The following is a 22261-nucleotide window of genomic DNA, read 5'->3' as shown; positions in this document are numbered from 1 at the left end:
ACAAAGGGCGGGACTTTTTATGTTAAAGGCAGGTAGTATGAGGACCCCTGGTTTAGATCAAAGCATATTCATGTGTTGGAGTGGCCCAGTCAAAGTCCAGACCTAAAGCCAATTGAGAATCTGTAGAAGGACCTGAAAATTACTGTTTACAGACAATCTCCATCCAATCTGACAGAGCTTGAGCTATTTTGCTAACAATGGGCAAAAAATGTCACTCTCTAGATGTGAAAAGCTGGTAGAGATATCCCCAAAAAGACTTGCAGCTGTAATTGAAGCGAAAGGTGGTTCCACAAAGTATTAACTCAGGGGAGCTGAATACAAATGCACACCACACTTTTCACATAATTATTTGTAAAAAAATGTTGAAAACCATTTATCATTTTCCTTACATGGACCTTATGGTGGTATAAATATATATGTATAATATACTGTGCATTTGTGTGCAAAAATAGTCATGCCACCATATATTTTTTGAGCTGCTACTTTATGATAAAATGGCTTTGTAACTTGTGTCACACTATTTTCAGAGTTTTTATATTGTAGAAGAACATACGCATTGGAAACGAACTATTTTAAACCAGTATTTTTAATGCAAGACAATTGTCATTTTCCACATCGTACTTGGGGGTTTCATATACACCACCGTGCAAGCTATTTTGAGCTCACCTTTTAAGCAAGGACAAGGAAGCTTTGAGATTTTTATGCATACATGATTTACTAGGATTTTTTTTTTTTCGCTTTGCTTGAAAAATACAATAAATTAAATCAGCTGCTAGCGCTTCTTCATTATTTTAAAGGTTCATTTAGTGGTTAACACTACATTATCACAGCTTAGCTGACATTAGCAAGGGCACTTTTTGGTTTCTCAGGTTGCTGATTACTGTGCCAGAACAATGCATACATGATGAGAACTAAGTTCCTGCACCTTTCATTTTCTGTATGAGTCTTTTTTTTTTTTTTTTTTTTTTTTTTACAATATTTCACGAATTAATTAACTGCTTTCTAGTAAGTGGTTACATGAATTATTACTGATGCAGTGTGCAAATAAGTTCAAATAAAGAAAGATAATAAAAATGGTAAATGATTAACAAATGCAAATTTTGAGCAATAACATGGAAACTTTATAGCTGGGCTCCGCAGTCAGGTATTTTAAATGGCGTGCTTGGTTCATTCTGATAACACATGCCATGTGCTTCTTGACATTGGGGACAGAAAGAATTTACTGAACTGAGAGGCACAACACACAAGAGCAGACAGTGAAGCCTTCACTTTGCTGTTTGTTGCTCCGGGCTGAACTAAACCAAGGCTGTAGCATCTGTCTGCATTGACACAGCTGCACTTGTTCTCTTGGGTACTTCCCATGAGCAGCCCCTCTCCCCACTGAAGTGCAGCAGTCGTCAGTATTTATTTATGAAGTCTTGTATGCAGGAACAAAAATGAGCAAAAGACTTGGTAAAAAAACTGTCAAGAGAGAAATTTGTAGTTTGCCATTGTTGATTCTTTGAAAATGCTAGTTGTCTAGCTGCCATGCTGATGCCTTGCTTTTAGTAGTTTGAGTCACCCAGAACAAGTATAGCAATATTCCCTATCAATCCTTGGGTGATGCAGCAATGCCATTAGAAACCTGTATGACATATACAAGCACCTGCTGAAGGAATAGCCACCGATAAAACACAGGTCTCTAATTTCAGCATTGTTGTGCACGTTGAACTTGGAGAAAGGAATCTACAGTGAGTACAAAAAAACCTTCATTGGCTGAGAATTTTTATACTTCCATTAAAATGATTTTGTCCAAGTTTATTGAGGGCATAATGTTCTAGTTAGACCAGTGTTTCTCCTGGCGATAGCGAGAGAGAGAGTCTACTAGTGAGAGGGGTCTTGCCCTGCAGAGTGTTGTAGTAGGCTCGTCTATCTCAACTCTGTTCATCTCCAAAGGACAATAAACACCTACAGTTTTTTTTTTTTCCTTCCGATATTCTAGACCTTTATCACTGTAGGCCAGGGGTGCTAAACCCCAGATTGCGTGTGGCCCCTGGAGCCCTCTGATGTGGCCCATGACCTCAAACCAGGGAAGCTCATGCTCTGGGATGGCAAGCCCAGATTGTGATCAGCGGATAGCCAAACTGCCACCCCAGAGTATCCGAGTGCATGGAGCTAGCGCTAGCAGCAGAGGAAGCAGGAGCTGCATAAGCCGACAGGAGCCCCAGCTCCTGTCCCAAGCGTGATACCAAGTGCACTTCACCTGGGACATTTCTAGCAGCCTGGAGAGCGATGCCAGCAGAAGCTGGAAGAGGAAAAGGTCAGTCTATTAAACATCTGCACTTTTGCAATGGGCATATTAGCACATAATGAATGAATGAATGATTTGTAAAGCGCAGCAAATGCGAACTGAATCGCCTCAAGGCGCTGAGGTACATTCTCTGTTGTCAGCTTGTTAGAAGAGGAAGGTCTTTAGTTTTTTCCTGAAGGCCTGGTGGTTTTCTTCCATGCAGATGTTGGTAGGAAGAGCATTCCATAGTCGGGGTCCTTGGACTGCGAATCTTCGTTCTCCCTTTGCTTTGTAGCGGTATTTGGGAATGATAAGGAGGTTTTGGTTGGCTGATCGAAGACTGCGATTCGGTGTGTAGTGTTTTATTCTCTCCCGGAGATATAGCGGAGCATTTCCTTGTATACATTTGTGGTTGAGGCAGAGGGTCTTGAAAGTGATCCGATTCTTCACGGTTAGCCAGTGTAGGCTCTTTAGGGATGAGGAGATGGATTCCCAGGGTTTTTTTCCTGTTAACAGTCTTGCCGCCGTGTTTTGGATGAGTTGTAAGCGCGCAAGCTAATATTGGGGTAGTCCTACGTAGAGCGAATTTGCGTAGTCGAGTCGGGAATTGATGATTGTTCCCACAACTGCCGCTTTGTCCTCTTCTGGGATGAAGGGGATTAGTCTGCGTAGCTGGCGGAGGAGATGGTGGGATCCGCTCACCACTGATCCTATTTGTGCATCCATTGTCATTCCTGAGACAAAAATGACTCCGAGGCTCTTGGCTTTGGTGCTTGGAGAGATGGTCTGTCCGAGGATGGTGGGTGGTGTCCATGGAGTCTTTGTTGTGGAATTTTTGTTAGCTTGTAGGAGAAGAAGTTCTGTTTTTGAACCGTTGAGTTTGAGGGAGCTACTTTCATCCATTCATCTATTAAAGTGAGACATTTCTGTAATTGCTGATGAAGATCTTTTTGTCCGTTGATGCGAAGGTAGAGCTGGGTGTCGTCAGCATATGAGTGGAAGCAGAGATCGGTTTTCCTGATGATATTGAGAAGTGGGCGGATGTAGATGTTGAATAGTATTGGTGACAAGGGTGAGCCTTGAGGGACTCCACAGGAGACTGCCCGGGTTTCCGAGGTGAATGTTCCTAGTTTCACTGTCTGGGAGCGATTCTCTAAAAAGGATGTAAACCATTTTAGAGCAGAATCTGTAGCTCCTGCAACTTCAGTGAGGCGGACAAGTAAAGTATTGTGGTCCACTGTATCGAATGCTGCGCTGAGGTCTAACAGTACCAGGAGACTCGGTTCTCCGTCGTCTGCTGCTTCAAGGGCGTCGTCCCATATCTTCAGAAGTGCTGTTTCTGTGCCATGACGTGGGCGAAAGCCTGATTGCAGAGGGTCCAGGAGTTGGTGTGAATCCAGGTGGTGTTGTAGCTGCTGTACTACTGCTTTCTCTATAATCTTGGAGATGGTGTTGAGGCTGGTTATTGGTCTGCGGCAGTTAGGGTCCTTGGGGTCGAGATTGGGTTTCTTTAGCAGGGGTTTGACGATGCCTTGCTTGAGGGAGGTTGGCACAATCCCTTCTTTGAATGATTGATTTATGAGATGTGTTAGGGTAGGGGCCAAGATATCGGCACATTCTTTAAACAGTTTTGTGGGGATGATGTCGTTCGGTGATGTGCTGTCTCGAAGGCTTCTGATGATGTTTTTAGTCATGTCCGTGGTGATTGGGGACAAAAAGAAATTTGGCGGTTGAGTGAAGTTCGTAACGCTATCCTCTTTTTGCTTTGGTTAAGTGAGGTTGGTTGTTATTTTTTGATGGATTGATTTTCGAATGAAGTCGATTTTGTCGATGAAGAAGTCTGATAACTCATTGCAGAATTCTTGAGTATCGTTTGATGGGGGCTCTAAGCAGGACGGGTTCATTGACTGACTGAGCAACTATTTTGAAGAGTTCACGTGGGCGGTTTAAGGCGGATTAGATGGTGTCTGAGAAATGTTCTTTTTTGGCTTTGAAGATTGCCTTGTGGTAATTCACAGTGCGTGTTTTGTAGTTAGCATGGTTTTCCTTGGTGGGATTTCTTCCCCATGCTCTCTCAGCTCTTCTACGTTCTTGCTTGAGTAGGGTAAGAGTACCATTAAACCAACTGGAGTTTTTTTTGCGGATAAGTGTTCTGCGTTTTGGCGCCGCGGAGTCTGCTGTTTGTAGTAATGTATTGTTTAGGAAGTTGAGTGTTTGTTCGGTTGAGAGGTTTGAGTTTAGCAAAAGAATTTTGCTTGATAATATAGTTTTGAAGAGATCAGAGTGAAGTTTCTTCTGAGATCTATTCCAGTGAGTTGTTGTTGCGTGTTTCTGTTTTCGGAGGATGCCATTAGTGGTGATTATAAATTTAATAGCATGGTGGTCCGTCCATGGTAGTGGAGTGTTGTCAAGTACTTTGATGTCCATATTCTGTTTGAAGATGAGATCTAAAGTGTGTCCTGACCCATGGGTGGGAGAATTTATCAGTTGTTGAAGGCCGAGTTCTTCCCTTTGGTTGACGCAGGCGGTTGCGGTGGCGTCTTGGGCAGAATTTGCCCACAGGTTAAAATCCCCAAGTACCAGAAGGTTTTTGGTTTTCAAGGTGTGTATTGAGAAGAATTCAGTGAGCGGCGTAAGGAGATTGGTCTTTGGTCCTGGTGGTCTGTAGCATAGTAGTATTTGAATGGTGTCCTGAGGTGTTGTTTGAAGATGCAGTGAGAGTGTTTCCATGAAAGGCACTGGGTTCTGTAAGTTTGGTTTGGTGAACCCAAGATGTGATTTGAAAATCACTGCTAGGCCTCCTCCTTTTTTTCCGATTCTATGCTCGGTTAGGATACTGTAGTTCTTGGGCACCAGTTCAGTTAGGATGGTGTTGCAGTCAGGTGTTAGCAGCTTTCTCTAATGAAGAGGCAATCAATGTTATTTTCGATGACGAAGTCGTAGATTTCCAGCCTGTGCTTGACTGCAGATCTGGTGTTGATCAGGGCGCATGCTAGTTGTTGCGGTTGGATCGGTGTCTCCCTGCATTTCCTGGTTGATTGAGGGTTGGTCCTTAGTAATTGTTCTTTTTTTTTTTTTTAATCTTTTTTGAGTGGAGGTCGGTAAAGTTACGGCAGTGTTTCTCAGCCTGTGGAGGGTGTCTGCTGTGTATTTGAAGTTACACATGATGAGGAAGACGGCGTTGCTTGTAGGAAGGGTGTTCTGATGGTGGTACTGATGTGGTGGTGATGCACTTGCATGCGGATGGAGGGGTCCAATGACTACCCACTGCTACTGGAGCGGTGTGGTGACGGGCTGGAGTTGGTGCGGAGGTGCTTGAGGAGGTGCGGCTACCTACCCCCCTGTCGTTGATCCAGAGGAAGGCGAAAAACCCCTAGCATATAATAAAGAGTTATTGGGCTACTTTTCACACTGATCCGCAGGTGCAGCACGGTGCACCTGCGGCTTTGCTGCACTTAGCCGTAGACTTCTATTATATCCTGCAGGTTTGGTGCATTTTAACTATTTCAGCCCCAGAAGATTTGGCTGCTCAATGACGGGCCATTTTTGCGATACGGCACTGCCTTGCTTTAACTGACAATTGCGCGGTCGTGCGACGTTGTAACCAAACAAAATTAATGTCTTTTTTTTTCCCCACAAATAGAGCTATCTTTTGGTGGTATTTGATCATCTCTGCATTTTTTTTTTTTTTTTTGCGTTATAAACAAAAAAAGAGTGACAATTTTGAAAAAAACAAACAATTTTGTACTTTTTGCTATAATAAATACCCCCCAATTTTTTTTTTTGAAAAGCACATATTTTTTTTTTTTTTTTTTCAGTTTATGACGATATGTATTCTTCTACATATTTTTGGTAATAAAAATAGCAAAAAGAGTATATTGATTGGTTTGCGCAAAAGTTATAGCGTCACTGTGTTCCCTAGTGTGTGTTCTAACTGTGGGGGAAGGGGACTGACTATAGGAGATGACAGATTGTGGTTCCCAGCTATTAGGAACTCACGATCTGCCTCTCCTCTCCTCACAGAACAAGTGTGTGTGTGTGTGTATGTGTATGGTGCGCGCGCCTGCTATCCTGCGTAAAGGAGCCGATGGATCGTGCCAACCTGCCGCAGTATAATGACGGTTGGCAAGTGGTTAAGAGTGCACCACACCCTCAAGGTGTAATAGAAGTCTATGGCAAATCACAGCTAACCTGCAGGGGCATTGTGCTGCACCCGCGGTCCGGATAAAAAAGCAGCCCATGGTTCATTGTGGCCTGCGACCAGTTACAAAATCACTTAATTGACCCTCGCTCTTTAACCACTTAAAGACCGGCTCACGCCAATATACGTTGGCAGAATGGCACGGCTGGGCAAAGTAACGTACCTGTACGTTACTTTGAATTTCCTGCCGCGAGCTCCGTGACCGTGGACTCTATGTCCGCTGGGTCTCCGCGATCGTGTCACGGAGCTGAAGAACGGGGAGATGCCAGTGTAAACACAGCATCTCCCCGTTCTGCCTAGTGACAGGACACTGATCGTCTGCTCCCTCTCATCGGAAGCAGCGATCAGTGTTGTGTCACTGCTAGCCCATCCCCCAGACAGTTAGACTCACTCCCTAGGACACACTTAACCCCTTCCCAGTCCCCTAGTGGTTAACCCCTTCACTGCCAGTGACATTTTTACAGTAATCAATGCAATTTTATAGCATTGATCGCTGTATTAATGCCAATGGTCCCAAAAATGTGTCAAAATTGGCCGATGTGTCCGCCATAATGTTGCAGTCACAATAAAAATCGCTGATTGCCGCCATTACTAGTAAACAAAATAAATTATTAATAAATATGCCATTAAAACTATCCCCTATTCTGTAGACACTATGACATTTGCGCAAAGGTTAATCAAATGCTTATTGCGATGTTTTTGGTAAAGAAAAAAAAAGTAGAAGAATACATATTGGCCTAAACTGAGGAAAAATTATTTTTTTTTTTTAATATGTTTTGGGGGATATTTATTATAGCAAAAAGTTAAAAATATTGCTTTTTTTTTTTTTTTTTCCAAAATTGTCGCTCTATTTTTGTTTATAGCACAAAAAATAAAAACCGCAGAGGTGATCAAATACCACTAAAAGAAAGCTCTATTTGTGGGAAAAAAAAGGACGTCAGTTTTGTTTGGGAGCCACGTCGCACGACCGCGCAATTGTCAGTTAAAGCGACGTAGTGCCGAATTGCAAAAAGTGGCTTGGTCATTTGGCAGCCAAAATGGTCCGGGGCTGAAGTGTTTAAAAGGTTGAGCACCCCTGCTGTATGATTTTAAGATTCTCCACTAAAAAATCTTAAAAAATTTCTCTGTGAAATTGTGTTTCATGCCCTGCTATTTCAGAACGCCATTATTCAGCTGTGGAGAATTTTTTTAGCATCTTCATATCATCACCTCCGTTATGTTACAGGAAGATGGTCGGTGCTGAGGTGAGTTTGCTAGCAAAAATGAGTAATGCTTATTTGGCCAAGTCTGGCCAAATCCCACAAAGTGCCCCGGACATCTTGGTCAAAACCCTAGTGTCTATTGGAGTGTGCAGTAGTTAGGCTCACTGATCAACTGCTACAACTGGAAAGTGGTGGTAAAACCATGAAATCATAGGTTGTTGGTGCAATATGTGTGTGAGTGTTTAACTTTTTCTGTGACTTTAGTTGGGCTTCAAATTTTTGGTTACAATCTAATCTTTGTTCTTTAATATTAATGGACCTCTGATGAAATCCATTTTTTTTGTATCCATCATCCCCATTAGATCAAAATTCAATGAAGTCAATCTGAAGCCTTTGGATAATTACCATACTTCTACTATTTATTAGATTATCCTGGGAAACGCATTTTTACTGGGTTTTCAAGATAATGTCAAAACTAGTCATTTCAAAATGGCACACCGATACTTGGACTCTAGTCTTAAAAAATGATTCAGCATCTCTGATCCAAAACGTTAGATTGCATGGTTAGTTTCTCTATTCACAGTATAACGGAACACCACTTGCAGTAGCTGGTGCCCTCCGTTTTTTTTTTTTTTTGTGATCCATCTGTACTTTGCTGATTGGTGGGTTGGATAAGTGGCTGACTAAATGTGATCGGTGCCCAAGCTGTACCAATTTAATCATCCTTTATCCCAAGCAAGAAGCAGCCAAGTAAAAGGAATACAGAAATAAACTCTGATGTTTAAAACAATGGCTTGAGTCTGCATTTTGCTATATCAATGTTCTACACAGCAGGAGTGACAGCAGAGAGAGGTTTCATTTGCTTGTCTTCTCTTTAACTACAAATCATGCATCGGCAAATATATTGGAATACCGTTTTTTATGAGTAACCCACAGTGCTACAATCATTATTCTGCTATGTCTTTTGTCAGGCTCCTTGTGAAAGAAGTGACTTCTGCTGAAACCATGAGCAGCAATTTTGTTATACTCCCTCCTGCAAAGAGTGGGAACTCTGTCAGATTAAAAACAAAGTAAGTGCAATGCTTCATATATTATACTACTAACTGCTTATCCAGATTTTCATAGGAGGAAAAATTTGTAACCTTAATTGAGAAATTTTAAGTCATGGTATTTTTTTTTTTTTTTTCTAAGATGTGTTGTATTCTCTGTCAATGTAATGATTGCTATTTTGTTTCAATTTAATTGCTGTAATTATTAATTCTTGCCTTACCTGCACAATAGAGGCAGCCATTTTGTTTGCTGAGCGAATTATTTTTTAGAACACAAGTAGCTAATGACCTATCAAGACCTCTGTATGCTAAGCAACTATTACAGTACATTTTCTTTTGTCCAACAGTTCATGTGACCATTGGGTCTAAAAGGATGTTCGGGTTGGATTTGGCTTTGTAAGTGTGCTTTCTAAAGCCTAGTACACACGGGCTAAATATCGGACGGCATCAGGCCGTTCAATTGAAACCAGCCGACATTTGGCCCGAGTGCACAGCAGCCGGTCTGACATAAGCCATTCGTTCAGGCAGCTTCTGTCGAAGGGGCATGGCTGAAAAAGGTTTGCCGATTGGCTCTCGATCAGCACTCTCAGGCAATGCCTGAGAGCGCTGACCGAAATGTGTTCTTGCAGGGGGCCGTCCCCCTGTCAGAGCACAATAAAACAGCAGGGGAGATCGCTGCACTAACATTGCATAGTTAGTACACCGGCTCCGACCTGAGCTGTCAGTTTTTCTTTTTTTTTGCTCAGTCAGCTGGGTTGAACAAAATAAAACGAGTAGTGTGTACGAGGCTTAAGACACTGACAAATCTACATGTGTCACAGAGGTCTAGATTCTATATTGCCGTTAGGGTTGGATCTGGATCAGGTGTACAATCTTGTAACCTAAAGATGAGTTTCACCCTGCCCCCATTATTCATTCTTCTTTACCCCTGCTTACCTAATGCTGAGATGGCCGCAGTTGAGATACTCACACAGAGGACCCAACTTTGTCCTGCTGGGATCCTCTTCTCTGCAGTTGCCACTAGGTCCCACACTGCCATGTTCCTTTGTGATGTCCTTGGAAGACTCTGCCAGTTCTTCCAGGTTCTGGTGCAGGCTACCGATGATGTGATGCTAGGCCTGCCCCCCTCCTCAGTTGGTGTATGGGGCGACGTTCAAGGCTGTTGGTGCCTCCTGGGATATAAACTTCACACTCCTGGAGGTGCCGGGGCAGTAATATAATTCACCTAGGTGCATGACGGAAGATATTGAGGGGGGGTGGGGGTAGATGGCTGTATATATGACTGTTGTGGTGGGGTAGGGAACTGTATATAGAGCTGCTTTGGTAGAAGAAAACGATATAAACCTTCTTTAGAAAGAATTAGAGCTGATTATATCTGTGTTGTCGTGAGGAGGGGCAGATGAGAATTATGTATATAGTCAGTGGGGGTACACACTGTATACCAGGGATTTCCAAACTACGGCCCTCCAGCTGTTTCGGAACTACACATCCCATGAGGCATTGCAAAGCTCTGACATTCACAGATGTGACTGAGGCATGATGGGAATTGTAGTTCCTGAACAACTGGAGGGCCGTAGTTGGAGGACCCCTGCTGTATACAGTATATGGCTAATGTGGGGAGTGGTGAGATCTGTAAATATGGCCACTGTGGGAGGTGAGTACTGCATAAATGACTGATTTGTAGGGAGAGTCTATACATCAGATCAGAGCCACCTTGTTGCTGGCCACTAGGTTAAATTAACAAACCGGACTGCCTGAGAGTCAGACTTCACTTTTTTTTTTTTTTTTTTGCCTCCTCAGTGGGCAATGAAGCCCTGCAGAACTAATGTTCTTCAGGTCATTAGGATTTGAAATATAACTAAAGGCAAAACGTTTTTTTTTTAAAGTTTTGGATAGAGTACAGAGGGACTTAGAATGTATGTCATTTGTTGCTGTCTTTGCCCCCGTTAAGGAGATATACCCTCTCTATTTGTCCTGTTTAATATTATCGTTGAAAGTAAAAAAAAATCCCACCTTTTGGGTTGTCCCTAGAAAAGTACACAGATGGCAAAAAAAATCTGACAGGGGATATAACCTTCCCTTGCTCTATACAAAATGGAAAAAAAAAAGTTTTGCCTATAGTTCTACTTTAACAGCTACCCTGTGAAGGGACCTGTGAAAAGTAAGACATAGGAACCACCATTGCTAGTTTGTTTATGAAAGTGCAGGATCCGTGTCTATCATTTTGATTTTTGCATTACTGCTTAAGCCTCAATTCACACTAGGCCATGTGTCCTGCGTTTGCTCGGGCATGGCAGCCCATTCATTTGAATGGGCTGCTGTGCCATGTAAAGCACACAAAAAAAAGGTGCATGCACCTTTTTAAAAATGCGGCCACAGGGAAAATGCCTGGTCTTTTTGACCATGTGGTTCCTTCACCTGCGATCACACTGCAGGCTGAGATGCGTGGGGGTGGCATTCAGAATGAATGGCAGCCCCACGCATCACAAGAGCAGTGCGATCCGGCTGTGGGTGGTTGCTGGTGTGGGAATCGATTGCTGCAACCCAAACACACAGCCCGCACTAGTGTGAACCAAGCCTTATGGGGTTGATTTACTAAAACTGGAGAGTGCAAAATCTGGTGCATCTGTGCAAAGAAGCCAATCCGCTTCCATTTTTTTTTTTTTTTTTTTGTCAAAACTTAATTGAACAAACTGAAGTAATAGGGTACCACGCAGAGCTGCACCAGATTTTGCACTCTCCAGTTTTAGTAAATGAACCCCATGAGTTGCTGATGTGGAACCTACATGACTGAGGTGACTATATAAGAATGACAGTCCTGAAGCCTCCATCTTTGATGGCAGGAGTGGCAGATATCCATCTTTAAAGTGTTACTAAACCCAGGACCCTGAATTCACCATATCTGGTCTCCCACAGTACACAGAACATGGAAATACAATTACATACCTCCCAATTTTTGAGATGGGAATGAGGGACACCTATCAGAAAAAGTATGCAGGCATAGGACACACCCCTTGTCACGCCCTCTTAAAGGAGAATTGTACAAAAAAAAACAAGATTGGTTAAACCCACAAGTCCTTTTTTTTTTTTTTTTTTTTTTTACCACTACTATTTCTTTATATTGGCTTTTGGAATTTACAAATGTAGCAATTTAGAAATCAGATGAAAGGTTTAGCACTGGAAAACACTTTTTGATAGATAGAAAGTGAATTTTATATACAACTATATAGATCAGACCAAAATGAGGAGGAATGAGGGATAGAGGGATATTGCCCGAAATCAGGGACAGTTGGGAGCTATGCAATTATTTTAGTAAATAAGAAAAGTTATTTAGCAGTTTCTATCAGCAGTATATAGCAGTCTTATGACTTCTATCAGTGTGTGGGTGAGCACTGGTTAAAGCTTGTAGGAGTTTTCATTCTCCTCTGACTGTCCAATGAGGCTGCATGACCCCTGACCCTCTGTTCACATGCACCCATCCAAGAAAAAAAAAACTCGCAAACTAGCAATACACACCAAACTGAGCATGTGCAGAGTGACTCCAAAGGCTCTGTCTTATCAGGAAATGGATTGGGGACTGTAAGAAGGGGAGGATCAGAGAAGACAGGACCAAACAGCCTTTTTACACAATGTGCAGGAATACTGTTTCACAGTGAGTACAACAAGCATGCTTTACTGCATATACAGACTGATTTTACTGTTGTGGGTTTAGTAACACTTTAAAGGTCCAGTTTCTTGTGGCTGCTTAGGCAATATGGCACTAGTTGTTTCCTTGCATGCAGAATGTCTGTCTGAACAGGACAAAGGCAGTACACATTCTTTAAATGGCTGTGTAATGTTTATTCTTTGTTGTCTGTTTAGGAATATTAGAGAACTTCGTATGGAAACCGTACATCTTGAGATGCAGAATGAGGAAATGGAGCAGAAGCTGATCCAGTTGCGCCAGAGCATGAGCAGAGAGAAAGAGGAGCGGGAGTATGTGACTAATAACCTACAGCTTTTCCATTACTATCTACACACAGATACGTGCTGGAAATTACCAGTTGCTGTTGTACTTTGTTGCACAGACACATTGTTCTCACTCCAGTGTAAATAGAAACAATCGTTTTCTTTCAGCAGAAGGATTACTCCAGCAAGCAGTTGCTGTGGTAATCATCCCGCAGTTCATGTTTCACTGACTTGCTGTGCTATGAAAAAGATTTTCAGCCGGTTTTTTACTTGCAGATTTTGCTGAATATCTAATACTGCTTCTTGTCGTCTCTGCAATGATTCTTCCAGAGGATTTAGGATACAGCAGAGGATGGGAAAATGATTTACAGCAGGACTTCTCTCGATATCTTCTGACGGATATAAAGTATTTTTCATTACACGGCTAGCTCCAGAAGTGTGTATGCAGGGATGTAACTATAAATGACCAGGCTTAAAGAGGGTGATGGCTGTTGACCCTTCCGGATCTTATTAAATGCCACCAGTGTCAATCTAAAGAGATGCTGTAAAACCTCTTATGCCCTGTACACACGGTCGGACATTGATCGGACATTCCGACAACAAAATCCTAGGATTTTTTCCAAAGGATGTTGGCTCAAATTTGCCTTGCACACACGGTCAAACAAAGTTGTCGGAAAATCTGATCGTTCTGAACGCGGTGACGTAAAACATGTACGTCGGGACTATAAACGGGGCAGTAGCCAATAGCTTTCATCTCTTTATTTATTCTGAGCATGTGTGGCACTTTGTGCGTCGGATTTGTGTACACACGATCGGAATTTCCGACAACGGATTTTGTTGTCGGAAAATTTTATAGCCTGCTCTCAAACTTTGTGTGTCGGAAAATCCGATGGAAAATGTGTGATGGAGCCCACAGACGGTCGGAATTTCTGACAACAAGGTCTTATCACACATTTTCTATCGGAAAATCCGACCGTGTGTACGGGGCATTACAGTTTTCTACAACATATAATACATAGCATATATCATACATCTACATATATAGATATGAATATTTAAGCTGAGACTATGGTCTCATTTAGACTTGCGATTGGGAGGGGGCAGCAAAAATGGCAACTGTCCCCCTTTAAGACCCCTTTCACAGTGGGGCCACCCGTGTGTTAGCAGTAAAGCACTGCTCGTTTTAGCGGCGCTTTACCGCTGTTTAAGCTGTGCTTTTCGGCCGTTAGCAGGGCGCTTTTAACGCCTGTGTTGCGGTGCTTCTGAATCGCTTTTCAGGCAATTCAAAAGCGTTGCCCATTCATTGCAAAGATGCTGCTTGCAGGACTTTTTCGAACTTCCCGCAAGCACACCACCCCAGTGTAAAAGCACTCAGGCTTTCACACTTGGGCTTTCACACTCGGGTGGCATAGGGGGCAGTTTTCAGGCGCTTTACAGGCACTATTTCTAGTGCTAAAATGCCTGAAAACTGCCTCAGTGTGAAAGGGGTCTAAGCTGCAATAGGCAGTGAACAGGGATGTTTACATGCTGCGACCGTGATGCTTTGCTTCCGTCAATGGCAAAGTTAACCAGACCTGTAGCGCTCGGTTGGGCGTGTTGCCCGCTGAATACTGCACGTTTAAGTAAATGAGGAAATGCCACAAACGCCATGTAACCAGGTGCAATGCATATGGTTGCCGCATGTTTGCCAGCAAAAATGGGGTTAAAACAGGTGGTGAGTAGGCGTCACATCACTTCCTCGCCACCTGTCAGTAGTCTCTGGACAGTGATCCGAACACGGATTGGGCTTCAGAAGCAAGGGAGATTTAGATGCATGTCTAGCAGTCGCCCTACCTCTGCCATATGTGAACATCTGCATGTAGACACCTACATACAGTTTACACTCAGGCCCGGATTTACTCCCTTTGCCGCCCCAAGGCCGGGTCCTTCAATGCCGCCCCCCCCACACACACACACACACACACACACACACACACACACACACACACACACACCACCATTCTTGTCCTTTATCGATGACTGCTACAATAGATCAATTAAAAACATATCTCCACACACGAGAACACTGAAAATAACTGCCTTTAATTGTACAGACTAAAAATACTTCAGGGTAAGTGCGCGAGGGGTAAGGATTTAGGTGGTTGTTATGGTGTCAGGATGATTGAAACACATTACTTCTATCATTACATTGTAATGTAAAATGAAATGGCTCAACTCACCATAATGCAGAATCATTGGGAGCCCTGAGCATGTCACTTGCCACTATGCCTGCCACCAGATGGAGATGTCATTTGCCACTATGTCTGCCACCAGATGGGGATGTCACTTGCCACGCTGCCTGCCACCAGATGGGGATGTCACTTGCCACGCTGCCTGCCACCAGATGGAGATGTCACTTGCCACGCTGCCTGCCACCAGATGGGGATGTCACTTGCCACGCTGCCACCAGATGGGGATGTCACTTGCCACGCTGCCACCAGATGGGGATGTCACTTGCCACGCTGCCACCAGATGGAGATGTCACTTGCCACACTGCCACCAGATGGAGATGTCACTTGCCACGCTGCCTGCCACCAGATGGAGATGTCACTTGCCACGCTGCCTGCCACCAGATGGAGATGTCACTTGCCACGCTGCCTGCCACCAGATGGAGATGTCACTTGCCACGCTGCCTGCCACCAGATGGAGATGTCACTTGCCACACTGCCTGGCTGCCACCAGATGGGGATGTCACTTGCCACGCCTGCCACCAGATGGAGATGTCACTTGCCACGCCTGCCACCAGATGGAGATGTCACTTGCCACGCCTGCCACCAGATGGAGATGTCACTTGCCACGCCTGCCACCAGATGGAGATGTCACTTGCCACGCCTGCCACCAGATGGGGATGTCACTTGCCATGCTGCCTGCCACCAGATGGAGATGTCACTTGCCACGCTGCCTGCCACCAGATGGAGATGTCACTTGCCACGCTGCCTGCCACCAGATGGGGATGTCACTTGCCACGCTGCCTGCCACCAGATGGGGATGTCACTTGCCACGCTGCCACCAGATGGGGATGTCACTTGCCACGCTGCCACCAGATGGAGATGTCACTTGCCATGCTGCCACCAGATGGAGATGTCACTTGCCACGCTGCCTGCCACCAGATGGAGATGTCACTTGCCACGCTGCCTGCCACCAGATGGAGATGTCACATGCCACGCTGCCACCAGATGGAGATGTCACTTGCCACACTACCTGGCTGCCACCAGATGGGGATGTCACTTGCCACGCCTGCCACCAGATGGAGATGTCACTTGCCACGCCTGCCACCAGATGGAGATGTCACTTGCCACGCCTGCCACCAGATGGAGATGTCACTTGCCACGCCTGCCACCAGATGGAGATGTCACTTGCCACGCCTGCCACCAGATGGGGATGTCACTTGCCATGCTGCCTGCCACCAGATGGAGATGTCACTTGCCACGCTGCCTGCCACCAGATGGAGATGTCACTTGCCACGCTGCCTGCCACCAGATGGGGATGTCACTTGCCACGCTGCCTGCCACCAGATGGGGATGTCACTTGCCACGCTGCCTGCCACCAGATGGGGATGTCACTTGCCACGCTGCCACCAGATGGAGATGTCACTTGCCATGCTGCCACCAGATGGAGATGTCACTTGCCACGCTGCCTGCCACCAGATGGAGATGTCACTTGCCACGCTGCCTGCCACCAGATGGAGATGTCACATGCCACGCTGCCACCAGATGGAGATGTCACTTGCCACGCCTGCCACCAGATGGAGATGTCACTTGCCACGCCTGCCACCAGATGGAGATGTCGCCTGCCACCAGATGGAGATGTCACTTGCCACGCCTGCCTGCCACCAGATGGAGATGTCACTTGCCACGCTGCCTGCCAACAGATGGAGATGTCACTTGCCACGCTGCCTGCCACCAGATGGAGATGTCACTTGCCACGCTGCCTGCCACCAGATGGAGATGTCACTTGCCACGCTGCCTGCCACCAGATGGGGATGTCACTTGCCACGCTGCCTGCCACCAGATGGAGATGTCACTTGCCACGCTGCCTGCCACCAGATGGAGATGTCACTTGCCACGCTGCCTGCCACCAGATGGAGATGTCGCTTGCCACACTGCCTGGCTGCCACCAGATGGAGATGTCGCTTGCCACGCTGCCACCAGATGGAGATGTCGCTTGCCACGCTGCCACCAGATGGAGATGTCGCTTGCCACGCTGCCACCAGATGGAGATGTCGCTTGCCACGCTGCCACCAGATGGAGATGTCACTTGCCACGCTGCCACCAGATGGAGATTGATTAGTAACACAAATTGCTAATTGGCCAATCACATGGCAGCAACTCAATGCATTTAGGCATCTATATGTGGTGAAGATGACTTGCTGAAGTTCAAACCAAGCATCAGAAATGGGAATTTAAGTGACTTTAAACGTGGCATTGATGTTGGTGCCAGATGGGCTGGTCAGAGTATTTCAAAAACTTGGCTGATCTAATGGGATTTTCACACACAACCATCTCTAGAGTTTACAGAGAATGGTCCAAAAAAGAGAAAATAACCTGTAAGCGCCAGTTGTGTGGACGAAAATGCCTTGTTGATGTTGGAGGTCAGAGGAGAGTGGGCAGACTGGTTTGAGGTGATAGAAAGGCAACAGTAACTCAAATAACCAGTTTTTACAACCAAGGTATGCAGAATACATCTCTGAATGTGCAACACATCGGAGCTTAAAGCAGATGGGCTACAGCAGCAGAAGTCCACACTGGGTGCCACTCCTGTCAGCTAAAAACAGAAAACTGAGGCTACAATTTGCACAATTGGAAAATAGAAGATTGTAAAAAGTTGCCTGGTCTGATGAGTCTTGATTTTCAGCTGCGACATTCAAAAGGTAGGATCAGAATTTGGCGTAAACAACATGAAAGCATGGATCCATCCTGCATTGTGTCAACGGTTGAGGCTGGTGGTGTAATGGTGTGGGGGATATTTTCTTGGCACACTTTGGGCCCCTTAGTACCAATTAAGCATCTTTTAAACACCACAGCCTACCTGAATATTGTTGCGGACCATGTCCATCCCTTTATGACTACAGTGTGCTCATCTTCTGATGGCTCCTTCCAGCTGGATAATGCACCATGTCACAAAGCTCAAATCATGTCAAACTGGTTTCTTGAACATGACAATGAGTTCACTGTACTCCAGTGGCCTCTACAGTCACCAGATTTCAATCCAATAGAGCACCTTTGGGATGTGGTGGAACAGGAGAATCGCATCATGGATGTGCAGTTGACAAATCTGCAGCAACTGCGTGATGCTATCATGTCAATATGGACCAAAATCTCTGAGGAATGTTTCCAACACCTTGTTGAATCTATGCCATGAAGAATTAAGAGAGTTCTGAAGGCAAAAGGGGGTCCAACCCGGTACTACCTAATAAAGTGGCCGGTGAGTGTATATACGTTCTTGTGTAAATAGGGGCTGCCATGGCTCACCATCTTCTGAAATGCAGGTTGCCTTACCTACTTGCTCCAGTTCTTTCCATTTCACTAACCCAACACAAGCAGATTGGTGAGGGGTTAGAGCCATTGTCAGATTTTTATTTCTGTTTGTGTCCCTGCCGGGTAGATTCACTCTCTCGAACTGTCTTGATCACCAATGCCATTGGAAATTGAAAAAAAGGGAAATATAAAATTTTGAGTTACCACATAAACAGGAATAGAGGAGAAGTCTTACAGTGGAGACAAATGTCTCAATAGGGATATCTCTCACATTGGAAAGATAACCTCTTACCAATTATCATCTTATCCTCCAATTCGAGTAAATAGATACCAAACATGTAGCACACCCCCTACGGAGCTGCAAGCAGACCGGTATCCCCCCACCCTGTACAGCCAGGCACATCACATTTTCGCAGGCAATCCAGAGTCAGAACAGTCCGTGGCTTTATTTTTGTTATTTATTGAGGGTAATAACTTGGATAGGCATGGGATGTTCTGGGATGCCCGCTTGACTTTAGCAACAACTTCAGGGACAACTCTTCCTACATACAGTCTCCCTATATAATGCTCAACGTCTTCCTCCAACACTCACAGCAGGATCACTGAATATATGACAGTCACTTGGTCAGAATAAAGCAACGCCCCTTTACAGGCAGGAACCCGTTGTGTAGCAGAATTTCAGTGTCCAGCTTGCATTACACCTGTGGCTACTGATCTCAGCACCACCGCCTCAGGCACTGCCAACCCACCTGGCTGCAGCTGCCCCTTTCACTAGCCCTCCGGGCTAACTTTTCCGCACAGTCCTCCAGACTGACACTCACCAGCCCACCCGGCTAACTCTCGGGACATTTCCCAGACATGCTGACCTGTTCCTTCTATCGTCTCTCCTTGCTCCTGTGCCTCTAGGAAGTTCTTCCTCCATGTGTTTTGGTAGGATCCTTCCAGCACCTGAGCCCCTGCTTAAAATCACCCCCCTCCAGACTAGGGGGCACCCTCAAGGGCCACCGACAGCCTCCTCAGCACTCCATCTCCCACCGACTCCCCTTCCTGGCATGACTCATGCCTATTTATGCCTGCCCCCAGCCAGCCCTTATCTGGGGATTGCCTGAGGCCCTCATAAATATTCCAAGCAGCTCCTCCTAACCTCCACCCACTATGTTTGGATCATTCTCCAATTTCCCAGAAAACGGGGAGGCACCGGAGAAGCTGTTAGGATGAGTCACCCAACTCTGAGTCACTAAACCCTGACCCAGATTCATAGCTCAGGCTTAGCCCTGAGCCAAACTTAAATTTTCCTGCACTAATGCCGCGTACACACGACCGGACTTTCCGGCAGAAAAGGTCCGACGGAATCATTCCATCGGATATTCCGATCATGTGTGCGCTTCATCTGACTTTTTCTTTCGAAAATGCTGACGGACCTAGAAATAGAACATGTTTTAAATCTTTCAGACGGAATCAATTCCTATCGGGAAAACCGTTCGTCTGTATGCTATTCCGACGGACCAAAAACGACGCAAGGGCAGCTATTGGCTACTGGCTATTGAACTTCCTTTTTCTAGTCCCGTCGTATGTCATCGTGTTCTAAACGATCGGACTTTGGTGTGATCGTGTGTAGGCAAGTCCGTTTCAGCGGAACTCAGTCGGAAAAACCGTCAGATTATTCTGACAGAAAAAACAGTCATGTGTACGCGGCATTACAACCTAGCAATACTAGAAGGTGCATGTGAAAGTCAAAAAACGATGTACCAAAAATTTTCCAGGGGCCGACGCTTTGACAACCTTAACAGCTCATTAGTTATGAGTCAACAGTGAATGATGGCTCTAGAATTATTACGTGCGCAGCAATAGTTAATATGTGTGGATAGTTGTCATTTTATTGCGCATGCTCATCTGACACCCATGGTTGCATGTGTATGTGGTAGCTGAATAAGGGATCAAATCACACTCTTAAGAGCATAGTGTAAAGAAGTGCTGATCAACTTTCTTGATATAGAGCATCTCAAGTGCAGCCTCCAACATCTCAAGGAGTTGTGCATTCTATTTCGTGAATGTCATGCTACAGAAAGCTGTCAGATTGTGGATATGCAACAGGAGATGGTCAGCGATGGCAGACATGGTATAGGAGTTGTTGGGGATATGGAACATGCTTCAGGAGGCAGTCATAGACTGGATATACATTATATGAGACTGCTAGAAATCACTGCTATTAGCGCCCCTTTACAAATCGGTGCTTCCACATTTGTGCTCTCTACAGCCCCCTTAAAATTATGGGGGTTATTTACGAAAGGCAAATCCGCTTTGCACTACAAGTGCACTTCCAAGTGCAGTCGCTGTAAAACTGAGGGGTAGATTTGAAATGAGGGGAAGCTCTACTGATTTTATCATCCAATCATGTGCAAGCTAAAATGCTGTTCTTTATTTTCCTTGCATGTCCCCCTCGGATCTACAGCGACTGCACTTCCAAGTGCACTTGCAGTGCACAGTGGATTTGCCTTTCGTAAATAACCCCCTATGTGTACCACATTTGCTATTACTCACAAGATCCATTATAAAGGAAACAAGAAAAAACTAAACAGAGGGAAAAGTATGTACATCACAGCAGAAAGTCCAGTCCTTTAGAATCCAGTCTAAAGGATATTTTTTTTTAATCACTGCCATGAGTCAGAACCTAGCTAAGGCAAACAAATAGTTCAAAGAAAGGAACACCGCTCCAGGTAAGCAATCACTGCAATCCGGATGCGCTGGGCGCAAGCCGCGGCTCGCCACCGATGATCAATGAAAAAGAAAGGAAGACACAATGACACAGGACCCAGGAGGTGATGCGTTTTACACTGTCAACAGTCCTTCTTGGGTCTTGTGTCACTGACTTGGTGGCTGTCATTTGACTTTTTTTTTTTTAAATAAACTACGTTGGGTCGTTCCTTTTGTGCAGCCTTTCTTTTTCAAGAGTAACAAATGTTACCGTCTGTAGGGTCACTGAGAGCAACACAATAAGTGCCAAAGGTACGCATTCCTCTGAGCTACAGGATGGACACCAGGGGTGTAAAGGATTCTAGAAAACGTGTAGCCAGTGAACTCTGGAGTGCCACCTGTTGGTTGAACCTGTTCAAAGTGAAGTGCTTGTTTTGCAAATATACAGTATTTGCCTGAATAAAAAGAAATAAAAACATATTTTTTTTTTAAGTTTAAAGTTCAGAAATGACTAATTTGACATTTAACTGAAGAAATGTAAGCAGTTGCATTAAAGCAGAATCAAACCGATGAAACACAGGAAAAAAAAAAAACCTATTGGGGCCCCTAAAAGCTTTTTTGCAGTAATGTAAAAGTTAAATGCAGCAAGTTTGCACATTATGGTAGACTTGCCTAGCAAAGCAGCCTTTCTCCAGCACTGTGATACCTGCGCTCCCCTCCATTGCAGGTGTTTCAGTCTACTCCCAGGCATCTTTTTTACTGCAGTTTTTTTTGCCGCGACTTTAACCTCCCTGACAGTATTCCCGAGTGTGGCTTGGGGTTAAATTGCAGCACCATTAGCGATGCGATGTCCCCCCGCTGTGTCTGCGGGCTCTGTCCTCTGCCCGAAGCCTCTCTGTCGCGACGCACGGGAGCGGAGCCTGACGGCAAATTCAAATAAATATGTAAAAATCATAACACATACAGTACTGTAATCTTACAGATTACAGTACTGTATAAAATCATTTCACTTCCCTTTTGTCCCCAGTGCTTTGGTCCATGCCCTGCATGCAGTTTTATATTCTATATACTGTTCTTTCTGCCTGGAAACTTGAGATTGTCCATAGCAACCTAAAAGTGACCCTTTACATCAAAAGTGGCTTTAGACCAGCTAGAAAACAGCGATAGTAAATTAGAACACTTGCAGAATTGAGCGATAGGGAATCGTGGGGAAATTTTATTTTATTATTATATTATTATTTTTTTAAAATTATTTATATTTATTACATTATAAGTAATGATTTTGTGTTTCAAACGTCATCATACCCGGGATATCTACTGGACTCCTGGTGGACAGATATAAGTGTATTATTGCTAAGAATTACAGGCCTACAATATAAAAC

At 44.7% G+C, this 22261-nt stretch overlaps 1 protein-coding gene across 2 annotated transcripts in view; it reads left to right on the top strand.

Annotated features, from left to right (window-relative positions):
- Positions 1 to 22261, top strand: part of ZBBX (zinc finger B-box domain containing) — a 427325-nt gene that overhangs the window by 40045 nt on the left and 365019 nt on the right. For both annotated transcript variants that reach the window (XM_073626142.1, XM_073626141.1), the window contains exons 2-3: positions 8644 to 8742; positions 12583 to 12696. In XM_073626142.1, coding sequence (XP_073482243.1) covers positions 8678 to 8742; positions 12583 to 12696 — 179 coding nt within the window. In that variant the 5' untranslated portion in view covers positions 8644 to 8677. The remainder of the gene's footprint in view (positions 1 to 8643; positions 8743 to 12582; positions 12697 to 22261) is intronic.

Source organism: Aquarana catesbeiana, linkage group LG04 (genome assembly GCF_042186555.1).
Source record: "Aquarana catesbeiana isolate 2022-GZ linkage group LG04, ASM4218655v1, whole genome shotgun sequence".
Lineage (NCBI taxonomy): Eukaryota > Metazoa > Chordata > Amphibia > Anura > Ranidae > Aquarana > Aquarana catesbeiana.
The sequence above is the reverse complement of the archived record's forward strand: the minus strand, read 5'-3'. Positions and strand labels throughout refer to the sequence as shown.